This window comes from Tursiops truncatus, chromosome 6, assembly GCF_011762595.2.
Source record: "Tursiops truncatus isolate mTurTru1 chromosome 6, mTurTru1.mat.Y, whole genome shotgun sequence".
In the NCBI taxonomy this organism is placed as follows: domain Eukaryota; kingdom Metazoa; phylum Chordata; class Mammalia; order Artiodactyla; family Delphinidae; genus Tursiops; species Tursiops truncatus.
The window spans coordinates 76774718-76789519 of NC_047039.1; the positions used below are offsets into that span (position 1 = coordinate 76774718).

The 14802-nt window shown below is 43.7% G+C and overlaps 1 protein-coding gene across 5 annotated transcripts in view; it reads right to left on the reverse strand.

The window, feature by feature from the left end:
- Positions 1-14802, reverse strand: part of LOC101332338 (transducin-like enhancer protein 1) — an 89958-nt gene that overhangs the window by 58755 nt on the left and 16401 nt on the right. For all 5 annotated transcript variants that reach the window (XM_019948927.3, XM_019948928.3, XM_019948926.3 and 2 more), the window contains exon 5: positions 874-936. In XM_019948927.3, coding sequence (XP_019804486.1) covers positions 874-936 — 63 coding nt within the window. The remainder of the gene's footprint in view (positions 1-873; positions 937-14802) is intronic.

Here is a 14802-nt window from a genome sequence, read left to right on the forward strand (position 1 = left end):
AAAAAAAAAAAGGCCAACAAATCTAAACTGTAACATCGAGTAAATAATATGCTGGAAAAGGCTGCCATAATAACAGCAGAGATGGTGCTACCCAGCATGGAAAAGTAGATGCCAATGAGAGCAAACACTCAGTATTCCAGCTCCAAGGCCCATAAGTTTTTCACTGTCTCAAGATATAAGCATTCTGTACACACTTAAAACAGTTTTGCATTTATTAGCTTGTATCCAAAAGTAAAGGCAAAACTAAAACATAACTAGCTTTGAGTCATAGATTACTCACATAAAGAGCTTTTCCCTCTCAAATATTAAGGGTAAACTTCTATTACTTTGTAACTTAATAAAATGGCTTATATATGTATATTAACTCCATAAGCTAAAGTAACATGAACAGGTAACATGAATGGTCTTATCCTTAATAGTATTGGCATCCACTCCCTCCATGGACAGCATTAAGTCAATCTGCCCCGAGGTACAAGGACAAAGGAAATATCTGCTCCCGTGGTCAAGTCAACCCTGATGGAACCATTTTTAAAATGCAGTAAACGAAAAGCTCTCTAGAGAAAGGACACGTGAATCATCGGTAGCTATCAAGCTTATTTATACTACTCCTCTGAGGAAAGAAAAGCTTTATGCTTGATAGTCGTTTTGCAGTTTTCCACAGAAAAAAATTAATTTAAGGTTGAGCTATTGTCACCACTTCTACAGTGTCCCCTCAGATCTGTTAGATGGGACAGCAGGGGGTTTACACACTTCAGCTGTAACAGATGTTCTTCACACTTGTTCCTCGTGATAAAATTAACATCTTAAAACTAGCTAATTTGCAAACAGAGAAGCAACATAATTGCACTTTAACAGCTGAACAGTTTTACTTACTTCCTGAGACAGAAATGGGATGACTTGTGCACAAATCGTATTCAATCTCTTGGCGATTTCAGTCTATAAAGACAAAGCGATATAAATGTTTAGTATATTTCATAATCAGTTCAGAAAGATAAAACTTCATACCCAACATCTGAGTCCTCCACTGCCTCACTCTTGAGGGCATAAAATTGCTTTCCCAGGCTATGTTAGCAATATTTATCTTGAGATAAACAGCAGATATTAATCCCACTTGCAAAGTAAGACATAATCGCATGCGTTATTGGTCACTTAAGAGATAATGGGTAGTTTAATTGAGCTGGAAAATCTACACGGTTTAAGGCTATGTAATCATTTAACCTGGTGGGATTGCAAACCTCTCCGAACACTTATTCAATAACGGCATATCAGGGCACATTCATACAGCAAGTTCATTCAAGCCGGAGTCAGAACCCTGGGGAGCAGGGGCACCGCCAAAGCAGTCTAGCTCTCAAGATAAGGTCTAGAGCAAGTGGAAGAAGACCTCCTTCCCACTTGTCTCAATGCCTGCACAACTGAAAGAGGACGTTAATGTTAGGAAGCCTTCGCTGAGCCTCAAAATTTCAAACAAGCCTAGAAAACACTGCTGAAACAGGACTCAAGTCCAGAGTGACAGTCAAGTCAAGGTATTCTGGCTATCTGTGACGTTTCACCACAATTCCGCATCAAATGCCAGGACCTCACTGACAGGGCCCACGGTTCCACTGAGTTTAGGAAAATGGGTCCTGAGTGTCTGCAGCACGGGCTGCTCTAGAGAAAGTAAGAAAAGTCCCTGCTCAGCTCCAAACGCACAGCAGTCCCTCTACAAGAGGGACAAACTGGCAAAGAAGGGAATGAAGTGTGCTCTGCTCCCAGGCTAGGGTAGGATCCACATGCCCACCCCACCTCCAACACCCTCCAGTAATGCAAAGGAGCCCTGCTTTCCTCTAACTCTGAAGAACCAGTTCTGCTTTAAAAAAAAAAAAAAAAAAAAAGTCATCCGAAGAGTCCCACATAGGCCTTATTTATTTCATCATTTTCTGTCAATGCTTACTAATGCTGCCTCTATTACTGAATTAGGCAATGAAAAGCATTACGAGAAGAAAATTATGAAGCGCAAAATCCATGCCCTTGAGAAAGAGAGAATGGAATAAGTGAGACAAAGTAGAAACCTCAGGAACTGTATAATCAAGTACATAAAAAAGAGCTGCCTTTTGTCCTCTGAGATGATTCCAGTTAACTGAGCAACAAGCCTTTGGTTTTATGGGATTGGATTTAGGCCAACCCAACTCAATTCTCCCTGACCACCAATGAGACAGGGTTACAGACAGTGCCTTGGAAGAAATGTACTGGAAGGGGAAAGGACTGGTATAGAGAACAAATCCATGACCTTGCTCGAACAAGCGGGGCAAACAGATACGTACATGCAAAAAGGGTGCAGCTGTACTAGGTGCAAACACAGAACTGGGTCAGCCCTACCCAGTTCATTTGATCACAGCCACCCACTCAAGCTAACTCAAGGTCATGAAAGCATGGGCGGGCTACCCTTGCCTTTGCAACAGGGTTCTACACTATATATCTGGGTAGATGTAAAGGAGTAGGGATGCCCTCTGTGGACTCTGAGGTCCTTGCTCCCCACTTCCTACCTGCCATACATTCCAACAGCATTCTGTACTTTTCCCATCTCTAAAATGTCCTTCATGTTTTCCAATTTTAAAAATGACATCCGCTCACTTTGAGCACATACACACAGATGTATACTATATAGAAATATACAAGAAAGTTAAAATAACCCTAAGTCCACCATCCAGAGATTACCACAGTAACATTCTGGTGAGCCTGGGAAGCAGCACCCCAGGCTCTCATTACCTGTGTGCGCACAAGCCCAGAGTGGAGAGAGACACTTTGATACAGAGGGGTCCCAATACGTATACTGCTTTTCCGTAATTTGTTATTTCCACTCAATAAAAACAGATATGAATAAGGACATCATCAATATATCCCACTTGGGCTTCCCTGGTGGCGCAGTGGTTGAGAGTTCGCCTGCCCATGCAGGGGACGCGGGTTCGTGCCCCGGTCTGGGAAGATCCCACATGCCGCGGACCGGCTGGGCCCGTGAGCCATGGCCGCCGAGCCTGCGCGTCCGGAGCCTGTGGTCCGCAACGGGAGAGGCCACAGCAGTGAGAGGCCCGGGTACCCCCCCCCCACACACACACACAAATATATCCCACTATACAAGCAGACGGGTGTCTCAACACTCCCAATATCAGGGGATATTTATGTTTCACCTAATTTTCCACAATTACACACTGTATGTCGAATAACTCTCTCCCTGGATCTCTAAAAGGAATCTCTAGAAGTGAAATCGCTAGGTCAAAGTGTATGCATATTTTAGACTGTAACACATGCTGATAAACTGCCCAGCAGAGAAGCTTACCAATTTACATCATCACCAGTCTATGAGGGTGCCTGCTCCCCCACCCAGTGTCAATACTGGGTTTTGTTAACCTTTTAAAAATCTTTATCCATCTAATAGATTTTAAAATGACCTCATTTTTATTTGCATTACTTGGATTCTTCCTGAAGTTAAACATCTTTTCATATATTGACTGGTCCACTTTATTTTTCCTTTCTCTTTTTTTCTTTTGGTATTTATTCATCCTTGTCTTTTGGTAGTAGTTCTTTCCATATGACAAATACTGACTTTTCCAGTTTTTCCACCTTGTTACCTGTCTTCAACCTCGCTTATGATGGATTTTTTGCTGTGCATAACTTTGTTTTTACGTGGTCAAACTAAAAAATAGTCTTCCTACGTTCCTGGCCTTTGGGTCAGGATTAGAACACCCCCAAATTACAGAAGCCATTCTTAATTTTCTTCTAGTGCTGCTATGGCTGTACTTTCTGCAGTTAATCACTTGACCTACACGGAATTTACTTTAGTTTAAGAAGGAAAGATGATCTCCTCTTTAATTAATAATTATATATGTTATTACATAGAGTGGCTTCAAGGTAGAAGTGAACTTGACTGTCAGGGAACAGTTAAGACCTGGTCTGAATGAAAGCAACTTGTAAACCTTTAACATTAAACATTTAATATTAAGAACAAAATAAAAGAAGTACAGATTAAAGCACAGACCATAAAATTGAGTTAGAGTAGCTAAGACTAAAACAGGAGGACCAGGGTTAAAGTTCAAAGCTCAAACTGATGAAGAAACATCAAAAGCCATACCATTTGTCCTGGGAATTCTAAATAAATGGTCTGGAGAAGAAACGGAAATAAGAACAACAGAGAAGGATCTTATCCCAGCTGTCTCCTCCCTCTGCCAGGTCTATAAACCCTAATCTTAAAACTATCCTCTGACAAGTGAGTTTAACTTTGATCACGGAGGCCTGGATTCAAATCTCACCTCTGATTTACCTTAAAATTCTCCGAGCCAGCTATAGAGTACCTACTCCTAGCAGCGTGAGGATGCAACTTATTTCCCTGACGGTGCTTTGGGAGGTCTAAGACATCACCACCACCCCAGCCCTTAAAATAGTCTGGATGGCAGCATAAGAACTGACAGTGATTCTTTAGTATTATCTCTTGCTTCAACACAACGGTATTCTGATAAGAACTTTAATTTAGCACAAATTAACAAGTAGTAGTGTTTTCCACCCGTGCTTGTATTCCTGACCACAGAGTTTACAAGCAGGTTAAACTGTATAGTTGACCCTGCTTAAGCAGGTGTTAAGAAAGTTCTGTAATCTTTTCAGACTGCCTTCTTTCTACCTCTTCCAAAGACTAGACAACTCCAGTGGGGGGAAAAAAAAAACAAACTGCAGGCTAACTGTATTTCCCACCTGGAAATCATTTTCCTGCCCAAAGCTGAAGACGTATGTGGTACCTGCTAACAGTCATAACGTTTATAAGGAAACTTACCCTGTGCCTGTACTTCTGACACCATGTAAGGCAACAAAACTAAGTCAGCATTCAAGAGCTAGCCCTAAACTAGATTTGTGTGGAAACTTTGTGCCCAGAAACTTAACCAGCTTGATTAAGGCCCCAGCATCAGGCCTTACTTCAGGGACAGCCACCACCCACTGAGGCAGCAGGAAGCAGGAGTCCAAATTATCTGTCTAGAACCAGCTTTTATTCTCCCTGTCAAGGCCAACTCCCTTCTCACTGACTTGCTTATGGTAACACGGTTGGCCCTCATAATCCAAACACTTGGGTTTGCATCTCAGCACACTAGTATTAGGTGTCCTGAGATAAGTCACTTCAACCACTGAGCCCCAGGGTCTCTTATCACCAACCTACTTCAGTGTTTCAGCAGAATCAAGTAAGCTAATATGTAAACTACAGCTGCACTATTACGAAGTGCTTTGCTCTTATCCCAATCCTTCAAGGCCTACCTCAAATCCATGTAGAAGCTGCCTGTCTCCCATAACACCAATAGACAAACTCTAGGCCCTTCAAGATCCCCCAAAGCATTTACCATCATTTGGCAAACTAAGACTTTATGTTTAAAATCACATCTTACGTGAAGCTTCTGGACAGTTTCCTAACAGCTTCCAGCATCGAGTCTTCTCAACATAACAGGGAAGCAGAAGGCTCTGGCTGAACGCTTTGATACAGCTCCTCGCTGAATCCTCCCCACCAAAACTGACCAGAGGGTACACATTCCACATGGGGGACTTTCAAAGGAATGCCTCGCTGAACCAAAACGGAATCCCCGTACACCCTAAACTCAATGACCAAGATGTAACCACAAAAACCGTTCCTAACCAGTGTCAGAATAAAGTTCTGTTTATAGTAAGAAATTGCGTCTTAGTAGGTACAAGATTCAGGTACATGTATATTTTAACTGAGTTAAATAGGCCAAATATCTCAAAGGCCGGCAACGAACCAAACCCTGGTACATGTTGCAGAGCTCTTAAACTGAAGACGTGTTCTTCTGAGCACCTGAACTTCAGTTTTTAGACTTCATGATTCCTAAAAGCTCGGCTTTCCACCTTTTCATACTCCTCCCACCTCATCTAATTTCCAGACTGAAGAGCCAGCCTGCTCCCCAACGGCTGCCCACTTCTCCACTACACACAGAGTAATATATAATGAAGGTTGTTGTAGGCTGGAAGCAGGGCGAGCACTGCTTAAGAGTAACTGCCCATGGGTCTCAAAGCAACACAATGGCACCTGGCCCAAAGTCAGCTTACGGAGGGGAAACTCCACCACCATTAAATTGCAAATTGATGGATCATAAAAAATGCCGCTTATGCTGAGGGCTGGCAAACTGATCTTTCTGTTTCCTCAAACCAAGCAGGAGGCCAAGAGAAAAACACAGTGGAGAGCTGGTAAGAAGTGCCTGGCAACAGATAAACAGGCAAGAACATGAAAACAAAGCGCACAAAAGGAAATAGATAATCTCTAAATCCCTTCTGACGAGAAGGTTCAGAGTCTGTGAAATGACAGCCTTCAATACAGAAAAATGTTCAACCTCACCAGCAACCAAATAAAATGCAAATGTTGTTGTAAGTAAAGTGGGTCATTCTGTGCCAGTTAAGTTAGTTTATTAAAAATAAATTAATGAAATCCAACGATGATGAGTCTTCTGGGAAACTGGAGCAATCACACATTACTGATGACAGAGTAAATCGGTACAGTTGTCTTGGAAAGCAACCGGGCAATGTGTTTCAAGTGCATGAAATTATTCAAACCTTTTGGTAAGGCTTCCCACAGCTAAAAATTTATCATAAGGAAATAGTTCAAATGAAAAGCATTCCATGCATGAAGCTGCTCACTGCAGCACGAGTTTCAAAGCAAAAGAGGAAAAGTCAGGTAAAAATATAACAGTCGTTCAACACATCACAACCATCTGCAGCTTTTTAAAAACTTAACATTTGCCCTCCTGATAAATCAGTTGTCTAGTACTAGGAGAAAGGGTTAAATACACGACATCAACCCAAAGCCAAGGCAAGTAACCATTTTAAAGTCATGTTTATGATAATGATGCTTAAATGGCCAACACATTTACTAGATGAAGCAGGAGGGGAAGAACAAAGCTGTGCTGTTAGTGTGACTGTTTTTTGTTTGTTTTACAACATATGCATGTGGCCAAGCGCTGTAATTTGATACCCCAAATAAAACCAGTGATTATCCTGCTGTAGCCGGGTTATCAGTGCCATTTTCCCCCCTCCAGTGACCTTGTAGATGCCGCCCTTGATTTATCGTTTGGATGTATCATTAAACAGGGAAGGGAGCAAAGGGTGATCAGGCCCACCACTCCTGTGATTGACCCTGGCACTGAGTCACAAGGAGGCTGGCAAACCCTGAAACCCTTTGGGTGCCCAGCCCTCTAACAATCTTCATGTCACATACGGAGAAGTCAATGCCTAAAGGAAATGATTTGCCCAGGATCATAAAGATTAAAAGCCACGTTGCTGCCTAGTCCTTTCTCCAGGAAGCAGAAGTGGGAAATTGGAACATACTCTAGACCAGAAACAAAGCTGATGTACTCAGCCTTGTTTGCAAAGCAATACAGCCCTAACAGGACCACAGCAGTACAAGGCCAAGGCCATGTCATCGCTCAGCCAACAACGGTACTACAACAAGTGGCCCCAGTCTGTCACTGACAGGGTCACTGTACTCCTGCTGTCTTTGGCAGAAGTACAGTGCAAGGCAAAGGAGGCATTTCACAAGGAGCCACAGTTATAAATTGCAAACCTTAAATAAACAAGTAGCAGCCGAACTGCACTTTTGTCCTCCCCTTCGCAGGCAAAGAGAATTAGTGCCTCAGGCCTAACATCAGACAACCTGGCCCACCAATAAAGCAAAATCCACAAAAACACATCCTCAAGTACATCTCTATTTCCTGAAGATGACATCTGATGTGCCTAAAGAAAATTCAAGGTGTTTGACTAAAACTGCATACCCAAAATGATATACGCAAAACTCTGCAAATAAACTTCCAACACTCCCCCCACCCCTTTACAGGAGGGGGAAAGGCTTCTTGGCCTAGAGACCTCCTTCAGAACACTGGCGAGTCACCAGACCATCTCCCATTCTAGCACCATGCTTCACCAGCACACTCATGAAAAGCGAATTTTATCTGAAGTTCTAATGCATCAGAGTAGCTCTGTTTAAAATATAATGACGTCGATAAATGACTAACCACAATTTGGGGGAAATCCAAATGAAAAGGACTTGGGGTCTCTAGGCTGATGACATAATGGTTACGAGGTTATCGGCGGTTTTCAAACGTAAGAATGCATCAGGATCACCTGAAAGGCTTGGTAAAACAGACAGCTGGGCCCACGCCTAGAGTTTCTCAGCCAGGAGGTCTGGGGCCCCAGCATCTGTATTTCTAACAAGGCCCCAGGTGCTCTGCAGCTTGTTGGACTAGGGACCACACTTTGAGAACAGTGCCAATGAATAACCATGACAGCGGCAGCATCTACTGCTTAGTACACACCAGCTCCAATTACATCCAGGGTCTAAGCGTCAGTCAGCGTAGGTGCCATTGGAGACTGGACCGGAAGGTTAAAATAACTCACCTAGGTCAGAAACAGGAGGGGAGGTCAGGCCTGCCTTTCTCCAAAGCCTTGCCACAGTGAGAGATGACCGCCTTTCTCCACAATTTTTTTTTTTTTTTTTTTTTTTTTTTGCAGTACGCGGGCCTCTCACTGTTGTGGCCTCTCCCGTTGCGGAGCACAGGCTCCAGACGCGCAGGCTCAGCGGCCATGGTTCATGGGCCTAGCCGCTCCGCGCATGTGGGATCTTCCGGACCGGGGCACGAACCCGTGTCCCCTGCATCGGCAGGCAGACTCTCAACCACTGCGCCACCAGGGAAGCCCTTTTTTTTTTTTAACATCTTTATTGGAGTATAATTGCTTTACAATGGTGTTAGTTTCTGCTTTATAACAAAGTGATGAATCAGTTATACATATACATATGTTCCCATATATCTTCCCTCTTGCGTCTCCCTCCCTCCCACCCTCCCTATCCCACCCCTCTAGCTGGTCACAAAGCACCAAGCTGATCTCCCTGTGCTATGCGGCTGCTTCCCACTAGCTATCTATTTTACGTTTGGTAGTGTATATACGTTCATGCCACTCTCTCACTTTGTCCCAGCTTACCCTTCCCCCTCCCCATATCCTCAAGTCCATTCTCTAGTAGGTCTGTATCTTTATTCCCATCTTACCCCTAGGTTCTTCATGACATTTTTTTCTTAGATTCCATATATATCTGTTAGCATATGGTATTTGTCTTTCTCTTTCTGACTTACTTCACTCTGTATGACAGACTCTAGGTCCATCCACCTCACTACAAATAACTCAATTTCGTTTCTTTTTATGGCTGAGTAATATTCCATTGTATATATGTGCCACATCTTCTTTATCCATTCATCCGATGATGGGCACTTAGGTTGCTTCCATCTCCTGGCTATTGTCAATAGAGCTGCAATGAACATTTTGGTACATGACTCTTTTGGAATTATAGTTTTCTCAGGGGATATGCCCAGTAGTGGGATTGCTGGGTCATATGGTAGTTCTATTTATAGTTTTTTAAGGAACCTCCATACTGTTCTCCATAGTGGCTGAACCAATTCACATTCCCATCAGCAGTGCAAGAGTGTTCCCTTTTCTCCACACCCTCTCCAGCATTTATTGTTTGTAGATTTTCTGATGATGGCCATTCTGACTGGTGTGAGATGATATCTCATTGTAGTTTTGATTTGCATTTCTCTAATGATTAAGGATGTTGAGCATTCTTTCATGTGTTTGTTGGCAATCTGTATATCTTCTTTGGAGAAATGTCTATTTAGGTCTTCTGCCCATGTTTGGATTGGGTTGTTTGTTTTTTTGTTATCCAGCTGCATGAGCTGCTTGTAAATTTTGGAAATTAATCCTCTGTCAGTTGCTTCATTTGCAAATATTTTTTCCCATTCTGAGGGTTGTCTTTTGGTCTTGTTTATGGTTTCCTTTGCTGTGCAAAAGCTTTGAAGTTTCATTAGGTCCCATTTGTTTATTTTTGTTTTTATTTCCATTTCCCTAGGAGGTGGGTCAAAAAGGATCTTGCTGTGATTTATGTCCTAGAGTGTTCTGCCTATGTCTTCCTCTAAGAGTTTGATAGTTTCTGGCCTTACATTTATGTCTTTAATCCATTTTGAGCTTATTTTTGTGTATGGTGTTAGGGAGTGTTCTAATCTCATACTTTTACATGTACCTCCACACATTTTTACAAAACAAAACCAAGGCAAGAACACAAACTGGGGCTGGAGGAACCCATCTGACTACTGTGGGAAACCTCAAACAATATTCATTCAAATGAGTCCACCTGTGGCAATGTAATCTTGCCCCTTCTTCAACCTGATGATTAAAGCAAAACAAAGAGTACCAGATGACAGAACCCCATCAGTGGCTCAATTAATCAGAACACAAGTCGCCAATTATGGGCAGATCCTAACTTTTATGTTCCGTCTCCCCCCTCATTTGGCAGCTCCTGCAAGCAAGCATTCTAAACCCCAGCCCTTTCCAAAGGGGCACAGACTCTCTCCTTTCACTGCTCACCTTTCACACTCACAGCTTCTCTCCAAACAAGAAGGGGTTAAAATAAAGGGAAAGAATAGCCTGCTGAAGGCTGCCGAGGCGACATAGCAACACTAATTGCTCCCATACTCCGGCTCCTCGAGAGGCAGATTGCAAGGGCTCGCATCTCCAGAGAAAGCTCTGGGATCTTCGCAGCAGCTCTCAGCAGAGCAACTCAAGTGCCCTTAATTGTTTATGTTCTTAATGCAGAGCCTCTTGAATGCATTCATTTTTAATAGCAGGCTTGAGTGTGGGGCCCATCAAAGAATGACAAAGCAACTCTATTCACTGGTCCTCCTTCTTGCAATGACGGTCTTCTGATTTATTTGCAAATGACAAGCTTGGCAGGCTCCACTTGAGGGCTGCCCTCTTTTTTTTAAGAATTCAGTTGCATTTTCCATGATGAAGTTGAGTCTGCAACGCTGTGTATTTGTGTAAATTCTTCCCCCTTCAGTTCCTTCTAATTAATGACTTAAATGTTTTGACCCAACTGTTGCCAAGCAGTGCATTTGGGCTTCACTTTGTCATTCTGGTAAAGATGCATCCTTGACAAAAGCATCGCAGCTGTTTCAGTGCCTGAACAGCACATTTCCATCATTCAGAAACCCTTGTTATGGAGTTCAGAAAGTGCTGTTCACAGGAAATTGTAATGACTTGTCCCATGATGGAAAAAGACAGCGTTCGGTGGTGTCAAAGGAAAATGCACTCTTGTGCACCACAAGAAGGGTTTCAAGACAAACGCCACGGGGTGAATCACGGAACGCTACCGTGAAGTCACCACCTATTGCTCTGGGAATGGAAAGAGAGCAAGCCTACACCTTTCACCTTCTTCACAGGTCTTAGTCATTAGGGAGCTCATGAGAAATTAGATAATATCATACAGTAGAAGGAAGATCAGTGGGAGGAAGAGCCAGCTACATCATCATGGCATGAAGGCTAAAATTACAATTACGAAAATAAAATATGCCTATGTAAAGACAAAGACTGCACGGGAATATGCAAAAACCAAGTCGCCTCGGAAAACCAGGTTTATGAGAATGGTCTTTATTCAGAACTTGGAATGTTATTTTCCTCGCAATAACACTTAAACCCTTTCCTTTTCATCATGGCAATCTTTTAGGCCTGTGTAGCCCGTCTTTGGTTGGTACTGACTTCCAAGGGTCTGTGTCACTATGTCCCTGACTTCCATCATGACAAAGCCAACACCGAGTGCCCACAACTATAAAGCACAATTTATCATTAGCTTTAGCACTTCTCATCATCCCCCCTTTCCCACATCTTGTTTGGAAATCACTGAATAAGCAGTTTGGTGTGAATGTTTCCCTAACAGGTTGGAATCGTTAGCCAATCTAGAGAGTGGGAAAGGAGTTTCCTGCCTTAGGTGACCATGGGACCGTGGTTCCCTAATTTTAAAAACATGCTACAGCTGAATGACCCACACACATGAAGGACGGCTGCCACTCTTCTTCCAGAGCAACTTTGTAGGGAAAGCAGCTACTCCGTCAAGAGGCCTATGCCGTCAAAGCCGTGTGGCATGGCAGCAGAACGGCCCCAAGTTAGACAGACGTGTGTGTGTGCATGCGTTGCTAAGGCCATCTGAGTCCCAGACTCAGTCTCAGTTGGGAAGCCCCATCCCTGGGCCTTCTTCCTCACAGGCTGAGCTGCTGGAGAGGTGGTCCTTTGGGAAGGAAGGCAAGGTTCCTGGCATTCCAAGTGGAAACCTGGGATTCTCTTTTCCATCAACACCATGTGCCAAGAAGCCTGCGAAGCTCCAGAATGCAATTTACCCCCCAGCGTGGCCAGAAGATGCATTTGAAGGGAGGGGGCTCTACTGCAAACTGGGAATCGGCCTCTGCCTCAAGAACAGTGCTCTGCTGAATCCAGCAAGTGCCAGAGGGGCATCAAAGGCTGGCAGCCACTGAGGCAGAGACAGAACTTGTGCGCAGCGAAGTCAACAGTGGAAAAAAAATATATTTTCTCAAAAACACCTTAGGGGGCTTCCCTGGTGGTGCAGTGGTTGAGAATCTGCCTGCTAACGCAGGGGACACGGGTTCGAGCCCTGGTCTGGGAGGATCCCACATGCCGCAAAGCAGCTAGGCCCGTGGACCACAACTACTGAGCCTGCGCGTCTGGAGCCTGTGCTCCGCAACAAGAGAGGCCGCGAGGGTGAGAGGCCCGCGCACCGCGATGAAGAGTGGCCCCCGCTTGCCACAACTAGAGAAAGCCCACGCACAGAAACGAAGACCCAACACCGCAAAAATAAATAAATTAATTAATAAACTCCTACCCCCAACATCTTCTTTAAAAAACACCTTAGGATCATAACTGAAATGGAATCTGGGAGGCTGGAGAAAATTTTCAAAGCATACCCTTTTGGAAAAGTTTTAAGTATTTACAAGATGGTAAGTACAAGGATACTAGACAACAGACTTCATGAATGCATTCAAAACTCACAGAATATTAACTCAGCCAGCTATGCAGGTGGAGGCAAGGAGAAATATTTTAAATACAAATTAATTCTTTTTTTTTTTTCCTTTGGTCGCCCCGTATGGCATGCTGGACCTTAGTTCCCTGACCAGGGATCCAACCTGCACCCCTGCATTGGAAGCATGGAGTCTTAACCCCTGGATCACCAGGGAAGTCCCCACAAATTAACTCTTAAAAAAACAAAATAAACTGATCATCACAACACAATACAATCCACAGAGAAATCTAAGCAAGAGAAAAATAATCATCATTTCTCCAAGATAACAATCAAGCTAAGTTCAGGAAAACAAAGTGTGCTCTATGAGGATAATTTACTCAGGGTCACTTGGATTGACCAGGAGTATACATAATGAAAAGTATATAAAGAAAAACCCCCTTACGACCAATCATATCAACTTGTAATGTTTTTTTTAATTTTTGTATTTTATTTATTTACTTTTGGCTGCATTGAGTCTTCGTTGCTGCGCACAGGTTTTTCTCTAGTTGCGGTGAGCGGGGGCTACTCTTTTTTGTGGTGTACGGGCTTCTCACTGCGGTGGCTTCTCTTGTTGTGGAGCACGGGCTCTAGGTGCATGGGCTTCAGTAGCTGCGGCACGTGGGCTCAGCAGTTGTGGCTCATAGGCTTAGTTGCTCCGTGGCATGTGGGATCTTCCTGGACCAGGGATTGAACCCATGTCCTCTGCATTGGCAGGCGGATTCTTAACCACTGCACCACAAGGGAAGTCCCTCAACTTGTAATTTTTAAATGATACAGTGTTATAACGTGTTGTCTAAGATTTACTGGGGAAGCATTAAACAAGAAGGGATAAAAGAACACTGGGTCAGGCTTTCCTGGTGGCACAGCGGTTAAAAGTCTTCCTGCCAATGCAGGGGATACAGGTTCAAGCCCTGGTCCAGGAAGATCCCACATGCCACGGAGTAACTGGGCCCGTGCGCCACAACTACTGAGACTGTGCTCTAGAGCCCGCGAGCCACAACTACTGAAGCCCGCGTGCCTAGCGCCCGTGCTCCGCAACAAGAGAAGCCACCGCAACGAGAAGCCCGCGCACTGCAACGAAGAGTAACCCCTGCTTGCCGCAACTAGAGAAAGCCCGCGTGCAGCAACGAAGACCCAACGCAGCCAAAAATAAAAGAATTTATAAATAAATAAATTTTAAAAAAGAACATTGGGTCACGGAAGTGAGAACAATTTCTAAACCAGGGGCCACCAGAAGTTATCACTCCTATCACTCACCAGTTATTTTACAAGTGGACAAATCAATTTCTGTGCTTGTGTGTGTTTTTAGAAAGCATCCTAGATATTCTCCCATTAATTATGTGGGTTCAGGACATGTCAATTCTTGTTTCCCAGAGCACAAGAAACCAAATTTAACCCACGTATTGTGTTACACTGGTCTGCACTCGTGTGGTTCCCACAGGGCTGGGCTGGCTCAATAATGTCGACCTCCTTCTGGAAGAACAGAATAGACTTCCTGCCATTTGGACTGTGAAACACAGTAATCCACCAGGAATAAAGGTCAATGTTGCACTTTTGGTCATTACTGAATCATTTGAGATGATCTGCGGTGAGGATGAGAGGAAAATCGAAGGCTGTGAGAACGCTGCAAATGGCTTGACCTCAGACCAATTTCCATCTCCATCTGTCTAATAGACATGTGGATAAAAAGCCTCCCTCCTTCTGGGCTACTCGGCTGTTTTCAAATCCGCAGCACAAGCCAGGAACCAGTTAAACAATACATTAATAAGGGGAAATAACCTTCTAAGCCCCAGACTGACACTTACTCAGGTTTTAGGTCATCAGCTCAAGTTTGGAAAGTAATTTTCCAGTCTGCAAGCAGTACTGCAAAGCAGAAATTTTAACGAATACGGAGA